Source organism: Monopterus albus, unplaced genomic scaffold (genome assembly GCF_001952655.1).
Source record: "Monopterus albus unplaced genomic scaffold, M_albus_1.0 scaffold340.1, whole genome shotgun sequence".
Lineage (NCBI taxonomy): Eukaryota > Metazoa > Chordata > Actinopteri > Synbranchiformes > Synbranchidae > Monopterus > Monopterus albus.
In genome coordinates, this window is record NW_018128220.1 from 104,885 (window position 1) to 122,067 (window position 17,183).

General features: G+C 40.1%; 1 protein-coding gene across 3 annotated transcripts in view; it reads right to left on the bottom strand.

Moving 5' to 3' along the window:
• Window positions 1–962: 962 nt before the first annotated feature.
• Window positions 963–17,183, bottom strand: part of slc66a2 (solute carrier family 66 member 2) — a 27,457-nt gene continuing 11,236 nt past the window's right edge. For 2 of the 3 annotated variants that reach the window (XM_020624856.1, XM_020624857.1), the window contains 2 exons: window positions 13,547–13,763; window positions 963–1,262 (listed from right to left, as the gene is read on the bottom strand). In XM_020624856.1, the coding sequence (XP_020480512.1) occupies window positions 1,052–1,262; window positions 13,547–13,763 (428 nt within the window). In that variant the 3' untranslated portion in view covers window positions 963–1,051. Of the gene's footprint in view, window positions 1,263–12,724; window positions 13,468–13,546; window positions 13,764–17,183 lie in introns of those variants that run through there. The other variant, XM_020624858.1, reaches the window with a different exon arrangement.

The window sequence follows — 17,183 nt, forward strand, 5'->3', positions numbered from 1 at the left end:
TCTCTCTCTCTCTTCCTCTCTTGTCCCTGTACCTTCAGGGAGTGGGCTCATAAACACAGCAAAAGCCAAAGTTTTGCACAAATCTCCATATTTTCAACTCCTGGTAACTCGTCCTCGCTTCACTTTGCCCTGCCCAGAGGAAATCTGTGCTCACTTGCTTCAGTGACTGTCTCTGTACCTGCGTCTGGTCTGAAATTCTCTTTTGTATTCAGTCTGAATTCACCTTAAGAACATGGCGATCTGGGATTTAAACTGAATCCTGTGGGATTTTTAGAATTTGTGGTGTAAAATTCATCAAAACTATAGACAAAACGGCATCAGCAGCTCCAGTACAAAAATCTTGGCAATGGCCTTTTGGCAGGTCAAATACGTGCCATAATAAAGATGATGTCTCTTACAAGTCAACACCTTTGCTTCCAGCAATACTGGCTTCAGACAGAAAAGTGCCCTCATGTCTTTTACAAAGCTCGCTAGAGTTTGTCTTCTTTTGGTAAAGCTTGATTGCCTCTGGTGTCTTAATGTTGTTTCAGCATGTGGCAACCATTTGTCCAGCAAGTGGTAGACTGACCAGCATTTCTCCACTCTGTTGGAAAAAACAACTAAATAACAAAGATTATTTTGTACATTCAGTAATATTGTCTATTAAGATTTTTTGCTTGAGTCATATATTACTATTACTGGTGATGAAGCAAGCCATGTTTGAGTGTGTGTGTTTAAGACAGAAGGTCCATGCAACAGTCATCAGCAAACAAGAGCTGGCCCATGTTTTCTTGAGCACAGATTTCAGCATACATACATATATATACTGTATATCCATAATATACTCCACATGCACAAGCTGTTATATTCTTTGAGTTGTTTGCATTTCAAGACAGATCTACAGCTGCATTGACAAAAGGTCAGTAGGGTAATAAAAAGGATGAGTTTGTGTGCCTCCTTCATAATGTTTGTCTCGTATTTATGGGTGTGTACGTGTCTTTATACAGGAGGGTGTGCTTTGGGGCACATGTATGTAGTGTACGGAGTCTTCTCAGCGAACCTTCAGCTGCTCTCAGAGGGCTTTGGCACTAGTGGTGTGGTTGACGTTGTGGGACACAGGTTTCTGTGGGAAGCGGCTGTAGTAATAAACTTGGAAGAGGATGGCAAAGTCCACGATGACCTGCAGGAGGCCGCATGTCCAGAACTGCACAGGAGCCTGAGTGAGCAGGAAGTAGCCCGTTTTAAAGGTGTCGCCACTGGTCCACATCAGAACCATCTTAATACTGGGGGGGAAGAGTAAGACAAGAGAGGGTGAATAGGAGGAGAATGATGGGGGTTTTCCCCATTCGGTATGAGTTCAATATTAAATATTTAATAAGATAATACGGATTGAACACCCATATGAAAAAGTGTCTAAAATAAATATTTTAGACACTTTTAAGTGGCCTTTTCCCCAAAGGTCACTCTAAAATGTCATTGTACGTGTTACAATGACAATAAAGGATTATCTATCTTATCTTAGTTTATCTTCTCTTAATGGCAGCAGAAAAAGGGGTCAGAGAAATCCAATATCAGTTCAGACAAGAGGGAAACAGCTAATTTACCACAATGGCAACCACGGGAAATTGAAATATTGAATCTTCACCACATGCACATCCTGTGGCACATTTCTAACTATAGCACTCATAAGAGCAGGTTCGGTACAGACTGGCTGTTCATGGGGTCACTCATAAGATGATCCGAGGGATGAGATGTTCAGTAAAATAAGTGGTATTGTTCTAGAAGTGGCTGGTGAGAAGTGCCCGTGAGTTCCTTTACGCTGGCACTGTGAACTTAACAAGACTGAAAAGAAAACCTAACAACAGTAGAAGAACAACAGGAAAAGAGCCAAGCTGTGGGGTTCAAACACAATTATATGTAAGTCACAGTATACAACTACACTCAGGAACTACACACAAAGGACTCTTCAGATGTCCTAGAGTAACCTACCTACAACAACTAATTAACCCTTACGTTTTGCCCAGCAACATATAGGCCACACTACCTTCTGCAGTGGCACATTGACATTAGGCACAAATTGTTCAGTGCAGAATTGGGCTGAATGGGAGAAATCACAGCAGCCAGACTGCAAAATATCATTGAGGCTGTTAGAGCAGCAGATTAATACACAGGATTGTGGTATAAGATGTGTGTAATCATTTACTTTGTGATTTGAGAGAACGTACCTTATAAGCACAAGATTTTGCAGCCATATAGTCTGGCATGGCGTTTTTCCCTCAGCAGCCGTTTGCTCTTCATTGACTGGAGGCTGAAGTTCACCACATCTATATTCCAATTATAGTTCCCTACTGTAAGAAGGATCAATCGCAGCTGTAATCTCACAGTAGGATCACTACCACTAATGCATCACAGGGTCAAATGTTGTCTGTAAATTTAACACCGACTTCTGTGAATCCTCTGATGCAGAATGCATGTAAATAGACATGTCACAGACCAAAGCTTTGGTCTCTCCAGCAGTAACATGGCGACATGACAGACTTTCTGCCTTTCTATAGGCCTCTCGACATAAAGGAGTGATGACAGTTAATTTAGTGCGTCCCCCTCCAGCCAGGGTGAAGGTAACCACTGCTGTGTATGTAAAGATGGACGTAGCCGTTTGTAAGTTTATCATGACTGAATCTGTGTCAGTTTCAGTCAGCTAACAACCTAGACCTCATGTTTGAGCTGAGAGAGATCCTATTAGTACCCTTAGAGTATTCTAATAATCATTCTGGGGTGTTTGTGTTCTGGGGTGTTACCTTTGTTAAGCACTTGCATTATACATTTCTACGAGAGAATATTAATCTCTGAATAACATTTGTTAAGGAGTAACAAATCTGCTTTAGATAACATTTTTCTAAGTGACCATTATAAACATGGTCTGTATACAGTATACTACTACTACTACAGTCCAATGTGCTGTTATATCTTCCAACCTGAGTATGTGAAGTTAAAAATGACAGCATCTAAATGACTTATTACTGTGTAATGTTATCTGACAATGTAGCTTCTCCTCTCATGCTAAACCAAGTGAACACAATTAAAGTATGACAATCCAGCATCTGAACCACTCGTTGCTCTGCAGACCCGAGGGACACTGACAGTGTCAACAAATAAACGTTTTCCACTATCCTTCCAATAGATGACAACCACTGGCAACGCTACACAACAAAGGTGGTTAAGGCTGTAGTTTCAAAATACTGAAAATGAAGAACAAAACAAGGCTAAAATGCAACTGATAAAAGCTGAACTAATATCAAATGAATAAAATTTTACTAGCGCTACCATATATCCTTGTAAAAAGATAACTTCATCAGCACCAGGTGCCAAAGTTAACGTCAGACATCAAATCCTTTAATAATCCCTAAAATCTTCATTTTCAAACTGACCACCAGCACATGTATTATGTAGAACACCAGAATTCAACCACTGAGATCCTTATTTACTCATGGGAAAAACATTTACTGTACTATTTGAGAGGGAAGCTGATGCTTTTTAAGTGGGAATTAGTTGCCATTAGTGAAACTGCATTTCATATCACATCAACACTGGCTTCACCTTCCAGCCACGGTAATCGCTGCTTTGTCTAAACTTAACTTCCTGTTGTCTTTTAGCCTCATCAGGGCGATGTTTTGCAGCCAAAACTCCTCTTGAATTTTCATGCCTCCAGCTTCAAATGAGCCCTTTTCATTTATAAGGCCGATTTGTGCAAAGCTTGCTACTGTATTTTTCTTATACTCCAGTCTTACGTTTACCCATCTCCTTCCCTGTAGCCTCTTCACGTGTACCTTCTGGCTTCCATTTTCACTTACTTCTTTTTTCAGAGGCCCACTCTCTTCTGCACTTCTCACTTTCTCCCTGACCATTCATCTTCGCACCAGCTCCTTCTGCCATCACCTTCCTATGCGTGTTTGCATTTGCCTCCGCCCTTCCGTCCTCACACTCATCTTTTTCAGTAAGGAGCTTGTTAGCCTTGTGGAAAGAGACCTTCCCACCCCCATCCTCCTTGCTCTCCTTCCCCAGCTACTGCCTGAGTTATGAAAATGTGTACCTGTAAAGGTAAAGATGCGAGAGGCTGGATTTGCGGTTTGATCAATTCCTCCACTGGCCCCCTAATAAGAAGGAGGGCAGGGGAAAAGGGTGAGAACATGTGTGACTACTTATTTGTCACCTTCTCCAAGATATATACAGAACTAAGATGAGAGAAAGCACACTGAGCTACAGGTTGAAATGACAGTGGTGGTGAAGTGGGGCTGCACTGGACCAGGCAATGTCTACAGAAGGCTGCACATGTATTGTACAGCAACACTGACTTTGTATTTCCAAACATATTTTTATTTCAGTGTGGAATTTTGAGGAAAACTTAATACAGTGAATTGACACACTCAAATTATATAGTTCACCAATTCAGACACAGCACACATGTAACAGTTTTAGCAGGCAAATATTCATCTATCTGCCAATCCTCTGTCATATGTCAATGACATGACATATGAAGTATGCCATGATATTTTTACAAAACTAAATTTAAATGCTTCCCAGTTTCCATCATATAAAACAGAACTGTATCATGAGTTTAATCTTAGCAAGACAAAACATACTGTGAGTGTACATTTAGGTTCACTGAAGTAGTTAAGCAACAAATACACCTGGCAGATACTCAATGTAAACATTTCGTATCTAACTGGAAGAACATATAGCTGTAGTTGTTGGTAAGTTGGACAAAGTGACACAGTAGCCACTGAGCCATCCTGGAGTAGCAGTCGATTTTGGGCCAGAACCTACATTTGAGAATGCCAAAGCTATTTGGCTCTATAAAGATTTTATTTTATAATGAGTTGCTTCTTCACATGTAGTCACCTAATCTTACTCAGTAGGGTCAGTAAGGCCTGCAGTGTAGAGCTATCAGTTCTCTTTATCATATTATCCCTGTACAGCTTTTAGGCTTTTTAAGATTCAGCTGTGCTCACGTCAACATGTAAACTACTCTGTAAAACAGCAATGAAAACAAACTAACAAATAAATAAATCAAAAGGATAAATTTCACTCCTTTAGCACCAAATTCCATTTTTGTGCTTCCATGCTGAGCCACAGCAGAATTAACACAAAGAGGTACTTTTGTACTGGAAACACTACGTACCCACTAGGTTCATCTACTGCAAACTGCTGAAGTCTCATATTAACTTAACTGGACTCAAGAAAGCATTTCTACACAATAGGGAGTGTGGATGTTGTCCCCAATCTCTTACAAGAAAATTGCTTTATGAGGAGACCTCTCTGGAGTACAGTTTCCATCTTTTAATTTTAGACAAATTTCCATAAAGTTGGTTCACTGAGCTAAACAGCTGATGGTGCCAATTCTCCACTCGAGGGTCATTATCGTGAACGATGATATGAAAAATGTGATAATAATATGGCATTTATTTTGGTTTCATGTATAAACCTGAAGGCTACAGTCTCATCACTGCGCCACATAGATTTGATGATGTCGTCTCTTCAGTGGATGTTTAAGTCACATGCTTTGTGTCAAGTTGCTTCAGAAAATATTCATACACTAAAAGGTTTAATTTAAATGCATAAAACTATGTTTCCCCCCCATTATTCTACACTTACTCATAATGACAAAGTAAGCTGTCCCTGGTAGGCTAGTGGTTAAGGTGCAGCGCTCTCGCCGCTGCGGCCCGGGTTTAAATCAGGGTTGCGTCAGGAAGGGCATTCGGCGTAAAACACGTGCCCAATGTCAACATGCGAGTCGTCAGTGTGACGATTTGCTGTGGCGACTCCTAAACGGGAAAAGCTGAAAGTGACTTTCACTCATAATGATAAAGTAACAATAAGTGTTTAGAAATCTTTGAAAATGTATTAAAAATCCAACCATTTGCTATGGCACCTCAAATTATGGACAGGTACAGCCTGTTTTCATTTTCCTTAAGATGTGTGTAGAACTTGACTAGAGTCCACCTCTGGCAAACTGAACTGACTGAAAACAGTTTACAAAGGCAGACACCTATGGATGAGGTGCCACAGTTCACACTGTGAGTCAGGACAAAATTCAAGACATGAAGTCTAAGGAACTCTCTGTAGACTACGAGGACTGTGGAATCGATAATGTTATAATGATGATAATGCAAGAAGTGTGAAACTACCAGGACTCTTCCTAGAGTTGGCTGAGTGGCCAAACTGAGTAATTAACCGGTCAATGTACATAACAGACTTGCAGACGTCCTCTGCAGAGATGGGAAAATCTGCTAGAAGGCCGACCATCTCAGCAGCTCTCCATCAATCAGGTCTGTATGGTAGAGTGGCAGGACAGAAGACACTGTGAGTCAAAGACTGAAGCCCACTTGGACTTTGTCAAATAGTATTTCCACTATGGTTTTTATGTACATATTGAAAACACACAAAGAAATAATTCTTTCAAAGTACAAACAGACATGAGTATCTGTTTGAGACAAACTAAAAAACTGTGAAACCATGCTTTAAGGAGAAATTACAGAAACAAAACTGTGAAGCCTGAGGTTTTAAACTCTTGCTGTGCCTTTGCTCAAACTCATCATTCAATTTTCTTCAAATACGGAGTGTCTAGGGCTGTATAGGTATGATTATGTTGTGGATGAAGCACTTAAATTGAACTTGGTTTGAGTTTCTTATAGAAAGTAACTTCATTTTTCCCTTTTGTTTTTGTGAGTGAACCGTTTCATGAGAGTAGGTGACAACACTAGTTTGAAATTCATTCAGCAGTTCTTCATAATTCTTTTTGTCTGTTTCAGAGAAACAGAATTATGTACAAGTTGTTTTGTAAGAAAAATACATGGCACACAAAAAGCAAAGCCATTCCCTCACAAAGATTTCAACTATCACTAAATCTAACCAGGAGTCTCAGCCTGGAATAAAAACAAACCAATTCGTTTTCATCTAATGCAAGAAAGAGAAAGCCGATCCCTGAGTGATGCCAACAGATGGAGGGTGGACAGATGATTCAAATGTTCTCCAGCTGCAAGGAGCTGACGCAGTTCTGTTCTACAGCCCTGCTGTACCCAACAGCGCCATGCACCCAACCACAGGGGTGACAGCCCGGCACCATCAGTACAGATATATGTGGCTGAGTATGTGGACAGCAGCCTGCCGGCTAAACAAGGCATTGGCACTGTTACCTAGCATACTACTGTGCAACTCAAGACCACAGGCCTTATAAGGATGCAGCTGGCATTGTGGATGTCCCAACTCCCTGTTTTGTGTTTGTCTGTGTGTGAGCATGTGTGTGTTTTCTGTCTGTGTTGTTACATTTAGTTTGTTTTATGGCAGACTGGTCAGTATCAGTATGTACCTCTAGCTCTGCAGGCTTGGGATCATCTAATAATAGCAGCAGCCTAAAACTATTAATGCAAAAGCCTCATCTCCCTGCATTGCACGGACAAACATACATACACAAGCCTTTCATCAGGGCTGATGTTCCCCATAATATATCCATCTTCATAGGGTTTTTATACTATGGCTGAGATGGTCTTGGTTCCAAATCCAGGTTCAACTAGTTCAGGAATTCAAGCAAAGCTATAAATTATGGAAAAGAAAAACAAATAAACAGCTCCCACTCTACAAATAGTAGAAATTAAAGGTAGGCCATAATAACACAGCTGGCATTAGAGACAGTTTTGTTTCACGTTTGTAAATTAAAAGCTTGGAGACATAATAATTATGGTAAGCAAATAAGCATTTTGCCCAACAAGACTGGCAGCCTCTCTGAGCCCCGCTGCATTTTATTTAATTCACTTATTTATAATTGTTGGATATCTTAGTTTTCAATTCACTGAATCATGTCACTTATCCTTTTTAAATGCTCTTCTCAGAGTTTTTTCAAAGGCTGGATGAGCTGTAAAGTGAGGTGCCGGCCACTGCATTAGGCTACGCGTTGTTTGGTTGATAATTAGAGACGAATGAAGAATGGCAGTGGAGCAAGGTGTTAAATGTCTGAGCGTTCACTAAATCTCTCACCCAAACTGTGAATGTCTTGTCAATCTTTAGATTTCTCTACATGCTAATGCAGAGTGCAGGGGCCTGTAAATTAGAGTGGCGTCTGTTTTTACAGCCTTTTCAAAATACCAACAAAAGAGCGAAAACATAAGGAACGGATTAAACAGTGCCTTTGTCTACACTAATGGAAACTGCAAATGTTAGCACATCTGGCTAACTATGTTTCAGGCTACAGTAGCAATAGAGCATTACTTCAAAGAGTTAGCTATTGCTAACTAAATACATGTATGTTATGTTGGAAAAAAGCTATTCAGAGTTTAGGCTAAGGTTAGTGGCTTTTCCCCCATTCTTTATTAGATTTGGGAACATGGGTTGAAAAGTCTAACCTCTATTGCTTTTTGCCTGATAACATTACAGTTTTTCAGCACAGTACAAACAACAGAGAAAACATTATTTAGCTAGTTAGGTAGAGCTGATAAAATCTGCTAGGGACAGTTTCCATTTTAGATGGCATCAGCAGTATCTGACTAGAAATGAAAAGCCTGGTTTTGTCCACTTCTTTCTGAAATCAAGGACCAATTGTTTTGAAAATTCATAAGAATTTTTAGGTTTGTCCCCTAAATGTGGATGGATCAATCAATTACACCCTAAGTCGCCTCACATTTTGTCAGCAGACATGTTCAACTTGTTCTAATTAGTTGTGCCACTGTACACAGAACGATGTAGGAGCAACAGCCTGGCAGGCTGTAGACCTGGCAAACAATGTGTTGTCTCTGAATGACCATAGCACAAAACTAGCCGTGATGGAAGTCGAGACAGATACTGGAAACAGAGGGTAGTGTAACATTTGGAAAGGAGAACACTTGTACAGAGTTGTATAATGTGAAATATAGTTGGATACCACACAGACTAGCACTATCATCATATTCACAATGTGAGGGCGGCATTAATACAAACCCCAAAGGACCCATTATAGTAACAGGGTAGTTACTGGTGTAACAGCATCAGTGAGGTTAACAGAATCGGATAAATGCCAGATTCCTTCAACATCGTCCTCATGGGACAAACGCCTCCAACGCAAGTTTTCTCACCCTCCCTCTCAACTCCATCCATATTTCATTACCAGAAACTCCTCTGCTACAGCCTGTCTGCCAGTGTGTCATGGTGCTGGTCTGGTGTGTATACACACCGAGGACATCTAATATGATTCATACTGGCAACTTTTACCTTGTCCTGACTCCATCCCCTGGATGAATAAGGTGCTGAAACTTCTTCCTGTGACCCTGAATATGCAAACACTGGGAAGTAGTCTGACATTGAAATGTATCTCCTGTGGGGCATCCGAGAAGGGTCATTAATTGGGAGGAAGTGGGCATAATGTTTGCCAACATGACGTGCTGCATAGGATTTATTTTTTTTTATCCAGAAAGAGCAATCTGCTTCATTCCTACTGAGTGTTTTTGACTCTTCAAAATGCCCCTATCTTTCAATCATCTCTCACTTCTATGTAACTAAACATAGCCACAAACTCAAAATCTAACTCAGTCTTATCCCCGTATGTAAGCTCTAACCATAAAAATGTGCTTTTAAAGCAAAACATCCTCACTTTATACAATACTGCTTCCTCTCCGTGAATGCATGGATGCACATCCTTGAATGAAGTGATGAGGTAAAGTAACCTAGCAACAGCTTGCCAGACTCAACAGGTTGAGTACAGAGGGAGGAGAGGACACAAACAATAAAGAGAACTGGAAATGACATCGTCCTCTGCTTTCTGTGGCAGCTTTATCTGCTCTGGCTGATGGCTGAAAGAATATGTTGCAGGGTAAGACAAAAGGACTGACAAGTAGAACTGACATGAAACTTAATGTTTCATACTGACTGGGTATTACAGTATTATAGAATGAATGTGGCTCAATTCTAAATCTCACATTGCACAAAAAGAAAAGAAAATTACACAAGGTATTACTATATTACTGTGTTTATCAAAAGATACCAATGCTGTATATGACTATCACTGAATTTTAAACTGATACATAAAAAAAAGGTTTTGTTTGTTTGGTCAGACCTTCAGAATAAAGTGAAAGTGATTTTATTACAACAGACTTCGACAATCATCAAGGAAGAATTCCATCATGGTGGTGGCGCATACGAAAAATAGACCAGAATGCATTGCAGCAACAAGAAATGTTGAGTATTTTAAAATGCTCTGTTTTGATGAATGATCTCAGTTCGGCATGAAGATAAGACCTCAGCGTTCTCTCACAAGCCTCTCCAAACTTCATGCATTTATATTTTTTCACATAATAAGAGCAGGAGCCACCACCTTCTAGCTTGGTTACTTAAAGAAAACACACAACTCAAAATGGTATTTAGTGGTCAAAGGTTCTATGTTTGTGTTTGTCATGCCAGACCCTCGAGGCCATAAACCCCACTTACACCACTTACAGTATCTTCTCTTAGTCAGCTCTGTACATTCAGCATCCTCTGATAAGTGCATCAATAAAACCCACACGTGCTTATAAGCTTAACTATTTAGCAGATACAGTTTTAAATAGGCTTCCACTATCGCAGATAAAACAGGCCCAGTAGTTTTACCATACTTGTTCTCTCAGAACCATTAGGTTTAATTTCCCCCACAATATACAGTATTTACACATATCCAGCACCTTGACTGAATGTTTACAACTTTTGTCTGGGGGGTTTTCTGAAATATGTTGTGGGAAAGCATAGAAAAGAGCTGACTAAAGACAATGTGAAAGGTCCAGACCACCAAAAAGACTAGCTCATCACAAAACAAACTTGACAAGTAACAGTGTAGGGGTGGTGAACTCCTTCTGTGGACAAACTGGTAGACAATGATGGCGGTAAATAAAGTATTGGATGGGTAGAAGGAACAACAAAATAAGGCCTTGGACAGGGAGGATACCAAAAGGCCCAGTGTGGGAGTTGCCATGGTCGGTTAAGTGGACAGGCAGCCCTGCTGGAGCTCTGTTATCTGTCTGCTGCAGAAAGCTACCGGTGGAGGTGGGGGGGTTGGGGGGGCCACTGCAAGGCAGGACGCACAGTGTGAGAAAGCCTTTTTATCAGGCAAGTGTGTTCTGTGCAAAATCTCAATCTTTCAATTCTTCCAATACATAATCAGTTTAATCTTCTCAATTACTTTTTTCTACAACATTCCTCTTTCTTTAGCCTGAATCGTTTTTATTCATAGTAATGTGTGATGTAATTTTGTTTGCCTTTTTTGTCTCATTGCTTTACATTAACTATAGTGCTACAGAACAATATTTGGAAGAGCAGTTTCCTTTACTGGCTACAGCTCAGAAAGCTAGTAGCGCTGATTTTGAAACATCAATTTCACTGTATGTCAAAGGCTCTACAGCACAAAGACTTGATGCAAATCAATACTGTTGACTAAAGTGATACATTAGCATTAGATGCAACAAGACAGAATACCTCACTACCATGCTGAGAAATGTCCTGGGCTGAGTTGTGTGGTTAGCATAATGGATGTCAAGAGCTCTGTTCTTTCTTCCTATTCAACAGGCGCCAGAAATAGTTAATAAGCACAAGTCACTGCTGATGATCAAATGTGAAACAATATACTCTCAAGACATTACTCACAAGTGTGTGTTACAACACAGCACACTCTCTGAGCTGCATTTGATGAAGTGGCACTAATAAAATGGCACTAATCAGGATAATCATTAATCAAGAATGCACCAAGCTTTGTTTTGATTTCTGATTCTGAATAAAGGCCTAAATAGCTGAGGAACACAAGGACAACACATAACCTTTCTGCATTCAAAGTGTGTTTACACTTACACTGATTTTGGGCTGAAACAGACTTGGAAAGAAAACAAAATCTCACACACTGTACACACGGGCATCAGGCAAAGTGTTGCTGGTGTCCTTTGATTGGTGACTCTTCCCCTCATATAGCCTACATACATTATATACAGTATATTTAATTTTTGTCTCCAAGTGAAAAGTGTTTTAACTGAGTTACTAAGGGCCCTATCTTGTAACAAATGCATGGTGTGCAGCGTGGGTAGCACATCTGTGTCCTTCCTGCACAATTACCATTTTCATGACATGCGCATCATGTTGCCTTTTTACCGAGCAGCAGCCTGTCGACTTCGTGCCGGCAGGTGTGTCTGGATGAAAATGGGGTGTGTCCAGGTAAATATTTAGCATGTTGGTAATAAGAGACTACACAAAGTGGCTGCGCCACTAACTAGCAAATAACAGGTCTGTGGTCAACAATGAAATCATCATTGCTAGTTAATGGGTGCTTTGACTGTGTTGTGATGCGCTCCTGTCCAGGTGCGTGCACAATGCTTGTGCACTGTGCTTGTTATACCCTGGAACATGCCGAGCAGGACATGTAAAACTTAAAAAATAAAAAGGGGACATTGTGTTCACCGGGTGTTAAATTATTTATAATAAATACCATTTGATTAGTGATCGTGCGCCTTCATCTCACGCATGAGCAGATCCATTACCTCAGTGGGAAATCTTACTGAAGTCTGACCTGGCAAGTCCACCAGTATGCTAGCAATCCACCAAACGTTCAAACTCACGTCTGTGAGGCTACACACCGATTGGATAATTACATGTTATACCCAAAACACACTCCTGCTTTAATGAGGAGATCAAGTACAGACCTTTTGCTACTTTCTTTATTGTCAAATTACCAAAATGAACGTGGACACACCCAAACACCACTTGCGCCGATACATCTTGATCAGATGTAAAAAAAAAAAAAAAGGCTGTTGTACCAAATCATAAAGCAAAGCCCACATATTCAAATACTGAGCTGACTATTAAGAGAATCAACTAATGTGTGCTGGTCAAAAAAGGGACCTGAGGTTAGTTTGACAATCACCATGAGTCTCTCGATGGCTTTATATTAAAGAGGTGGACTTGTATTAGTAGCTCCAATTGATTAGTCAATACCCATAATCTGATTTCATCTAACATTTATAGAAACGCTAGGCAGCTTAGACAGCACTTACTATCTCAGCAATGTATATACAAAGGTTTTTTAGAGTTCAATAGTGTTGAATAGTAACATAATAGTAATATAATAAAAACTATCTGAATGTATGTGGGTATATGAAACACACAGTGACACACACTAACGTAGCAGCTGACGAAGCCTGATCTATATAGTGTGTGACTTTGTCTCAGTCTGAGGAGCCAGTAATCAAACACATTTCTGAGTAAGCTCTGGAAGGTCACCTTTGATACATATGAAAGAAAAAAAACGGTTACGCATTACTTTGCACTGCAATACCCCAGGGCTGCATTTGTTCCGATGATGCAAACTAAAGGTGAAATTGGCAAAATATCTCAATGCTTTTGTAACTTTTTTTTTAATATCCGAGTAGACCAGAGCTTCTTGAAACTTCCGTTGCCTATGGTGTGTCTCCATGCCCGGACGCAAAGCTCTTACACCTGCTTCTGTTGGGGTTCCTTAAGGTAAAGGCCAAAACAAACAGAATTCTCTGAATGCAAACATAATAACCTAGGAAGTAAAATATTAAATTTGTACCTCATGCCCTCAGTGGACTTGTTCTGGTAATTGCAATAGAGCTGCGGTGTGCCCAGCATTGCTTCAGTGAAGACGGCCAGGAAGCCGAGGGTCTCCACAAACATCACAGAGTCCAGGAGGAGGTAGGTGATATAGACCGCCACCAGCGTGAAGGCCACCACGCACTGCACATAGTCCACAAAGTGACTCCATGACCAGAAGTAGTTCCAGTCAAAGTCTAAAGGTGCACAACACAGGGAAACCAGAAATGATTCTATAGGAATTACAAGTTTTTTTTTAAAGACTAACCACTCCAAGGATGACAGATGAGAACTTATATAGATGAGCACTACTGGCACAGTAACAGAAACATTATTTGATTTGCTGATTTAGCAAAATAAAGACAGTAAAGCAAAGTCATTGGGAAAAAGAGACATGAACTGCTGACATAAAAAAAAGTACATTTTCAGACATACTGCAGTGGAAGAGTTTAATTTCTAATAACAGCTGAGTGAAAAACAAAAGTTAAAAGTCGAGGTGGGAGGGTCTACAGAATGCAGTGGCATTCCAAAACACAACATGGCAATGCTAAGCTTTTCTTAAAATGGCATTTTACCGATTTAACGCATAAGGAGTCACCGTTTCAGTGACTGTTGCTTAATGTCGTCAGTGGCTCTGGAAGGAGCTCTGTGAAATGTGAGGAAGTAAATGTCAACAGGGCTGTTTAGAAAATAAAAATTTAGACAGCCTGCGTAACAAACTAGAGCAATGGAACCCATACTGTGAACAGAAAGTCAAGACATGTCAAACCTCTTGGCCATTGTTTTTAATCTGTCTCCCATGGCTGCCCCAACTTTGTATGAGGGCACTGCTAAGGTAGTAATAAAGCTTTACTAGTAGTTCTTGAAAATGGCAGCTGTGAAAATGCCATAAAAAAAAACAAAACAAACAAGAGTTATCATCTCAATGCGCTCAGTCAATACAAATGTAATAAACTGCACTTCTCAGTTTCCAGTACTGGAGGAAATAATCTACTGATCCTGTCTGTTCTTTTTTGAACTATAGTTAGTTAAAAAGAGGAAGTAAAAACCCTATTATTATTTTTTTTAAGCAGCCTTCCCACTTCAGCTGCAAATACTCACACGACTCCTACACACCCCTTTTCGTATTTAAAAAGGGGCTATCACTTATACAAATAGGCCATTCAAACTGCCTCGAGTTCAGACTTATTCTCATTCAGAAGTTCAAGTGCAGGACCATTGGTGTGGAGGTTTGTGGTGAAGAGGGAGGGTGACAGTCAGCTGAGGCTACTGTGTATTTTCCACACAGTAGTAATGGACTGGGTGGACTGATTAATGATTTAAATCCTATCTTCGACCATAACACCTGTCGTGTGTGTTCTTTCTCCAAGCAAATTATTAGATAAAGATTCTGAGAACAACAACACTGACTTCCTGTAATAAGCAAGTCCCTGGTACTGCTTTAACTGCAGCTGATAAAGGAACAGGTGCAATAAGCAATACTACACCATCTTTACATGTAATGCTAAACCACATTCAGCATAGCTTTACAGTATGAGGGCTGTAAAAAACACACTGGCTGTTGGTAGCTGCGACTTTAATGTAAGAATACAGATTAGAAGAGTTCATTAGGAAAATCTAATCAAGGCTCAAAGCTAAAGATGCTGCTGCGCTGCTGTATCCTAAATGGGATTTCTACGCGTCTCAAATTGCAACAGCCAATTTGTTAAATCATGTTTAAATGAGGCTTCTTCTTGACCAAAAGGCACAAGCATAACAAAGCTGTAATCATACAGACTTTTCAATATGCATGGAGAAAAAAAAAAACTGCAGCCCTTCTCATTCGATTCCAGGAAGTGTGGTGACAGGGCTAGAGGGACATTCAAACAACATGGTGCAGCTTTTCCTGCAACGTCGCTATCTGGCAAGGCGCTGCTTTGGCTTATCACATAGGCTACATGCAAGCGCCCACTCCTGGTAGTGTGCTTTGCCACATGAACATTGTATTTCTGCTGTTTACTTTGAGATCTTTATGACCAAATATAAAATAGTGCAGCTTGGTTAACTTTCAAAAGCTGCAAAATCCTGTGTGAGTATTACAAAACAGCTGTGTGTAGTGTTTTAGCGTCACACATATAAATCTGCTTCTTGAACTGGAATTTTGGGACCAGATGTTATTGTTCGGTAAATGAGACGCACCAATGTAAATAACTTAATTACAGACAGCTGTGTTTATGTCTGAATGAATACGAGTTCATCTGAGAATTAACAATGACCAACTCTGACATTTAGATGGCATTTCTAAATGAATACACATGGCAGACACAATTCCGTGCAAGGTAACTTAGCTTTGCAATATTCCACAAATCTAACTGGTCCTTTCTGACAGGCAAGTCAAACAAATCCAATAAATGTAGCAGAATATATGACAAAGAGCAGTTCAACCCTGGTCACACACCAAGCACAAAGAGCTAAACGAAACACTACAACTGTAAGATGACAACACTACACAGTGTTGAACAAAAGATATGCAAACACCTCTGAAAATGTGCAACAGGGCATGCATTTCTGTTCTGAGTATAATGAACACTAACTATATCTGCCGAGAACTGATGTGTGTTGTATAACAATGTTTATTCTTTGGCACTGTAGCTGCAGATGCCTGGTGTACTGTTAGCAACAGAGACAGAGGAGTGTGACACTGGGCCAGCTAGCACCAAGCTGGTGCTGCCTGATAACAGCCAAACACAAGGGGAAGCAATCAGGGTCAACAGAGCATTCAAACAGCGCAGGTTGGCAGTTAGCAGTGCCAACCTGCCTGCTAAAGGCACACATGGTTTCCCACTAAACACAACACTGGACATACTGTATTATACATGCAATGATGGCTCCCAATGATGGTATAACTGAGCACTAGCTTAGGCTGTAAACTGGCACATATTGGCAGGAGCACCAATATTTGTAATGTTGTGCTTTGATATTTAGCTAGCTAACAGTATGTTCCACCCAACTAAGCTGACTTTCGGAGACAGCTTAACACAAAACAGTGCCACAGAAAAAAAAAAAAAACCCCAAAAAAACCCACAAATCCTTTGACAGTGTTAAAGCTCTTTTAGACTGCCCTCAAATGACAAAAGAAGTGTGTAGCCTACTACTCCAATAAACAGGAAAGAACCCGTTTTGTACTCAGTATTAAATATATTAATATCTCAACACCAGTCAGTCAGAACTGATGAAGCCTCTTGGATGAGAGGTGAAATGTATTCAACCTAAAAATCTAGTGCAGTTGATTTTTCTAAGTTTTTTCAGCTTACTATGACCTGGATGACTGAGAATGTGCACGAACTTCTTGATGTATGGCTTTTGTCTGTAGCAGAGTTGGCAATACTGAAGAGTGACACACTCGTTTCGATGACACTAACGACTGGGAACCTAAATGCAGACTGAATATGCATGAGCACAGCTTTTAAATCTTAAAATAAAAATATTACATTTTTATTACATTTATTTTAGCCACAGTCTGAAATTTCCCATGTGGTGAAATTACTTTTTTTTTTTGCATCTTGAGATTCTGCACAAAACCACTTTATGAACACCTCTGACTTTAACAAAAAATAACTTAATTTTATATATATATA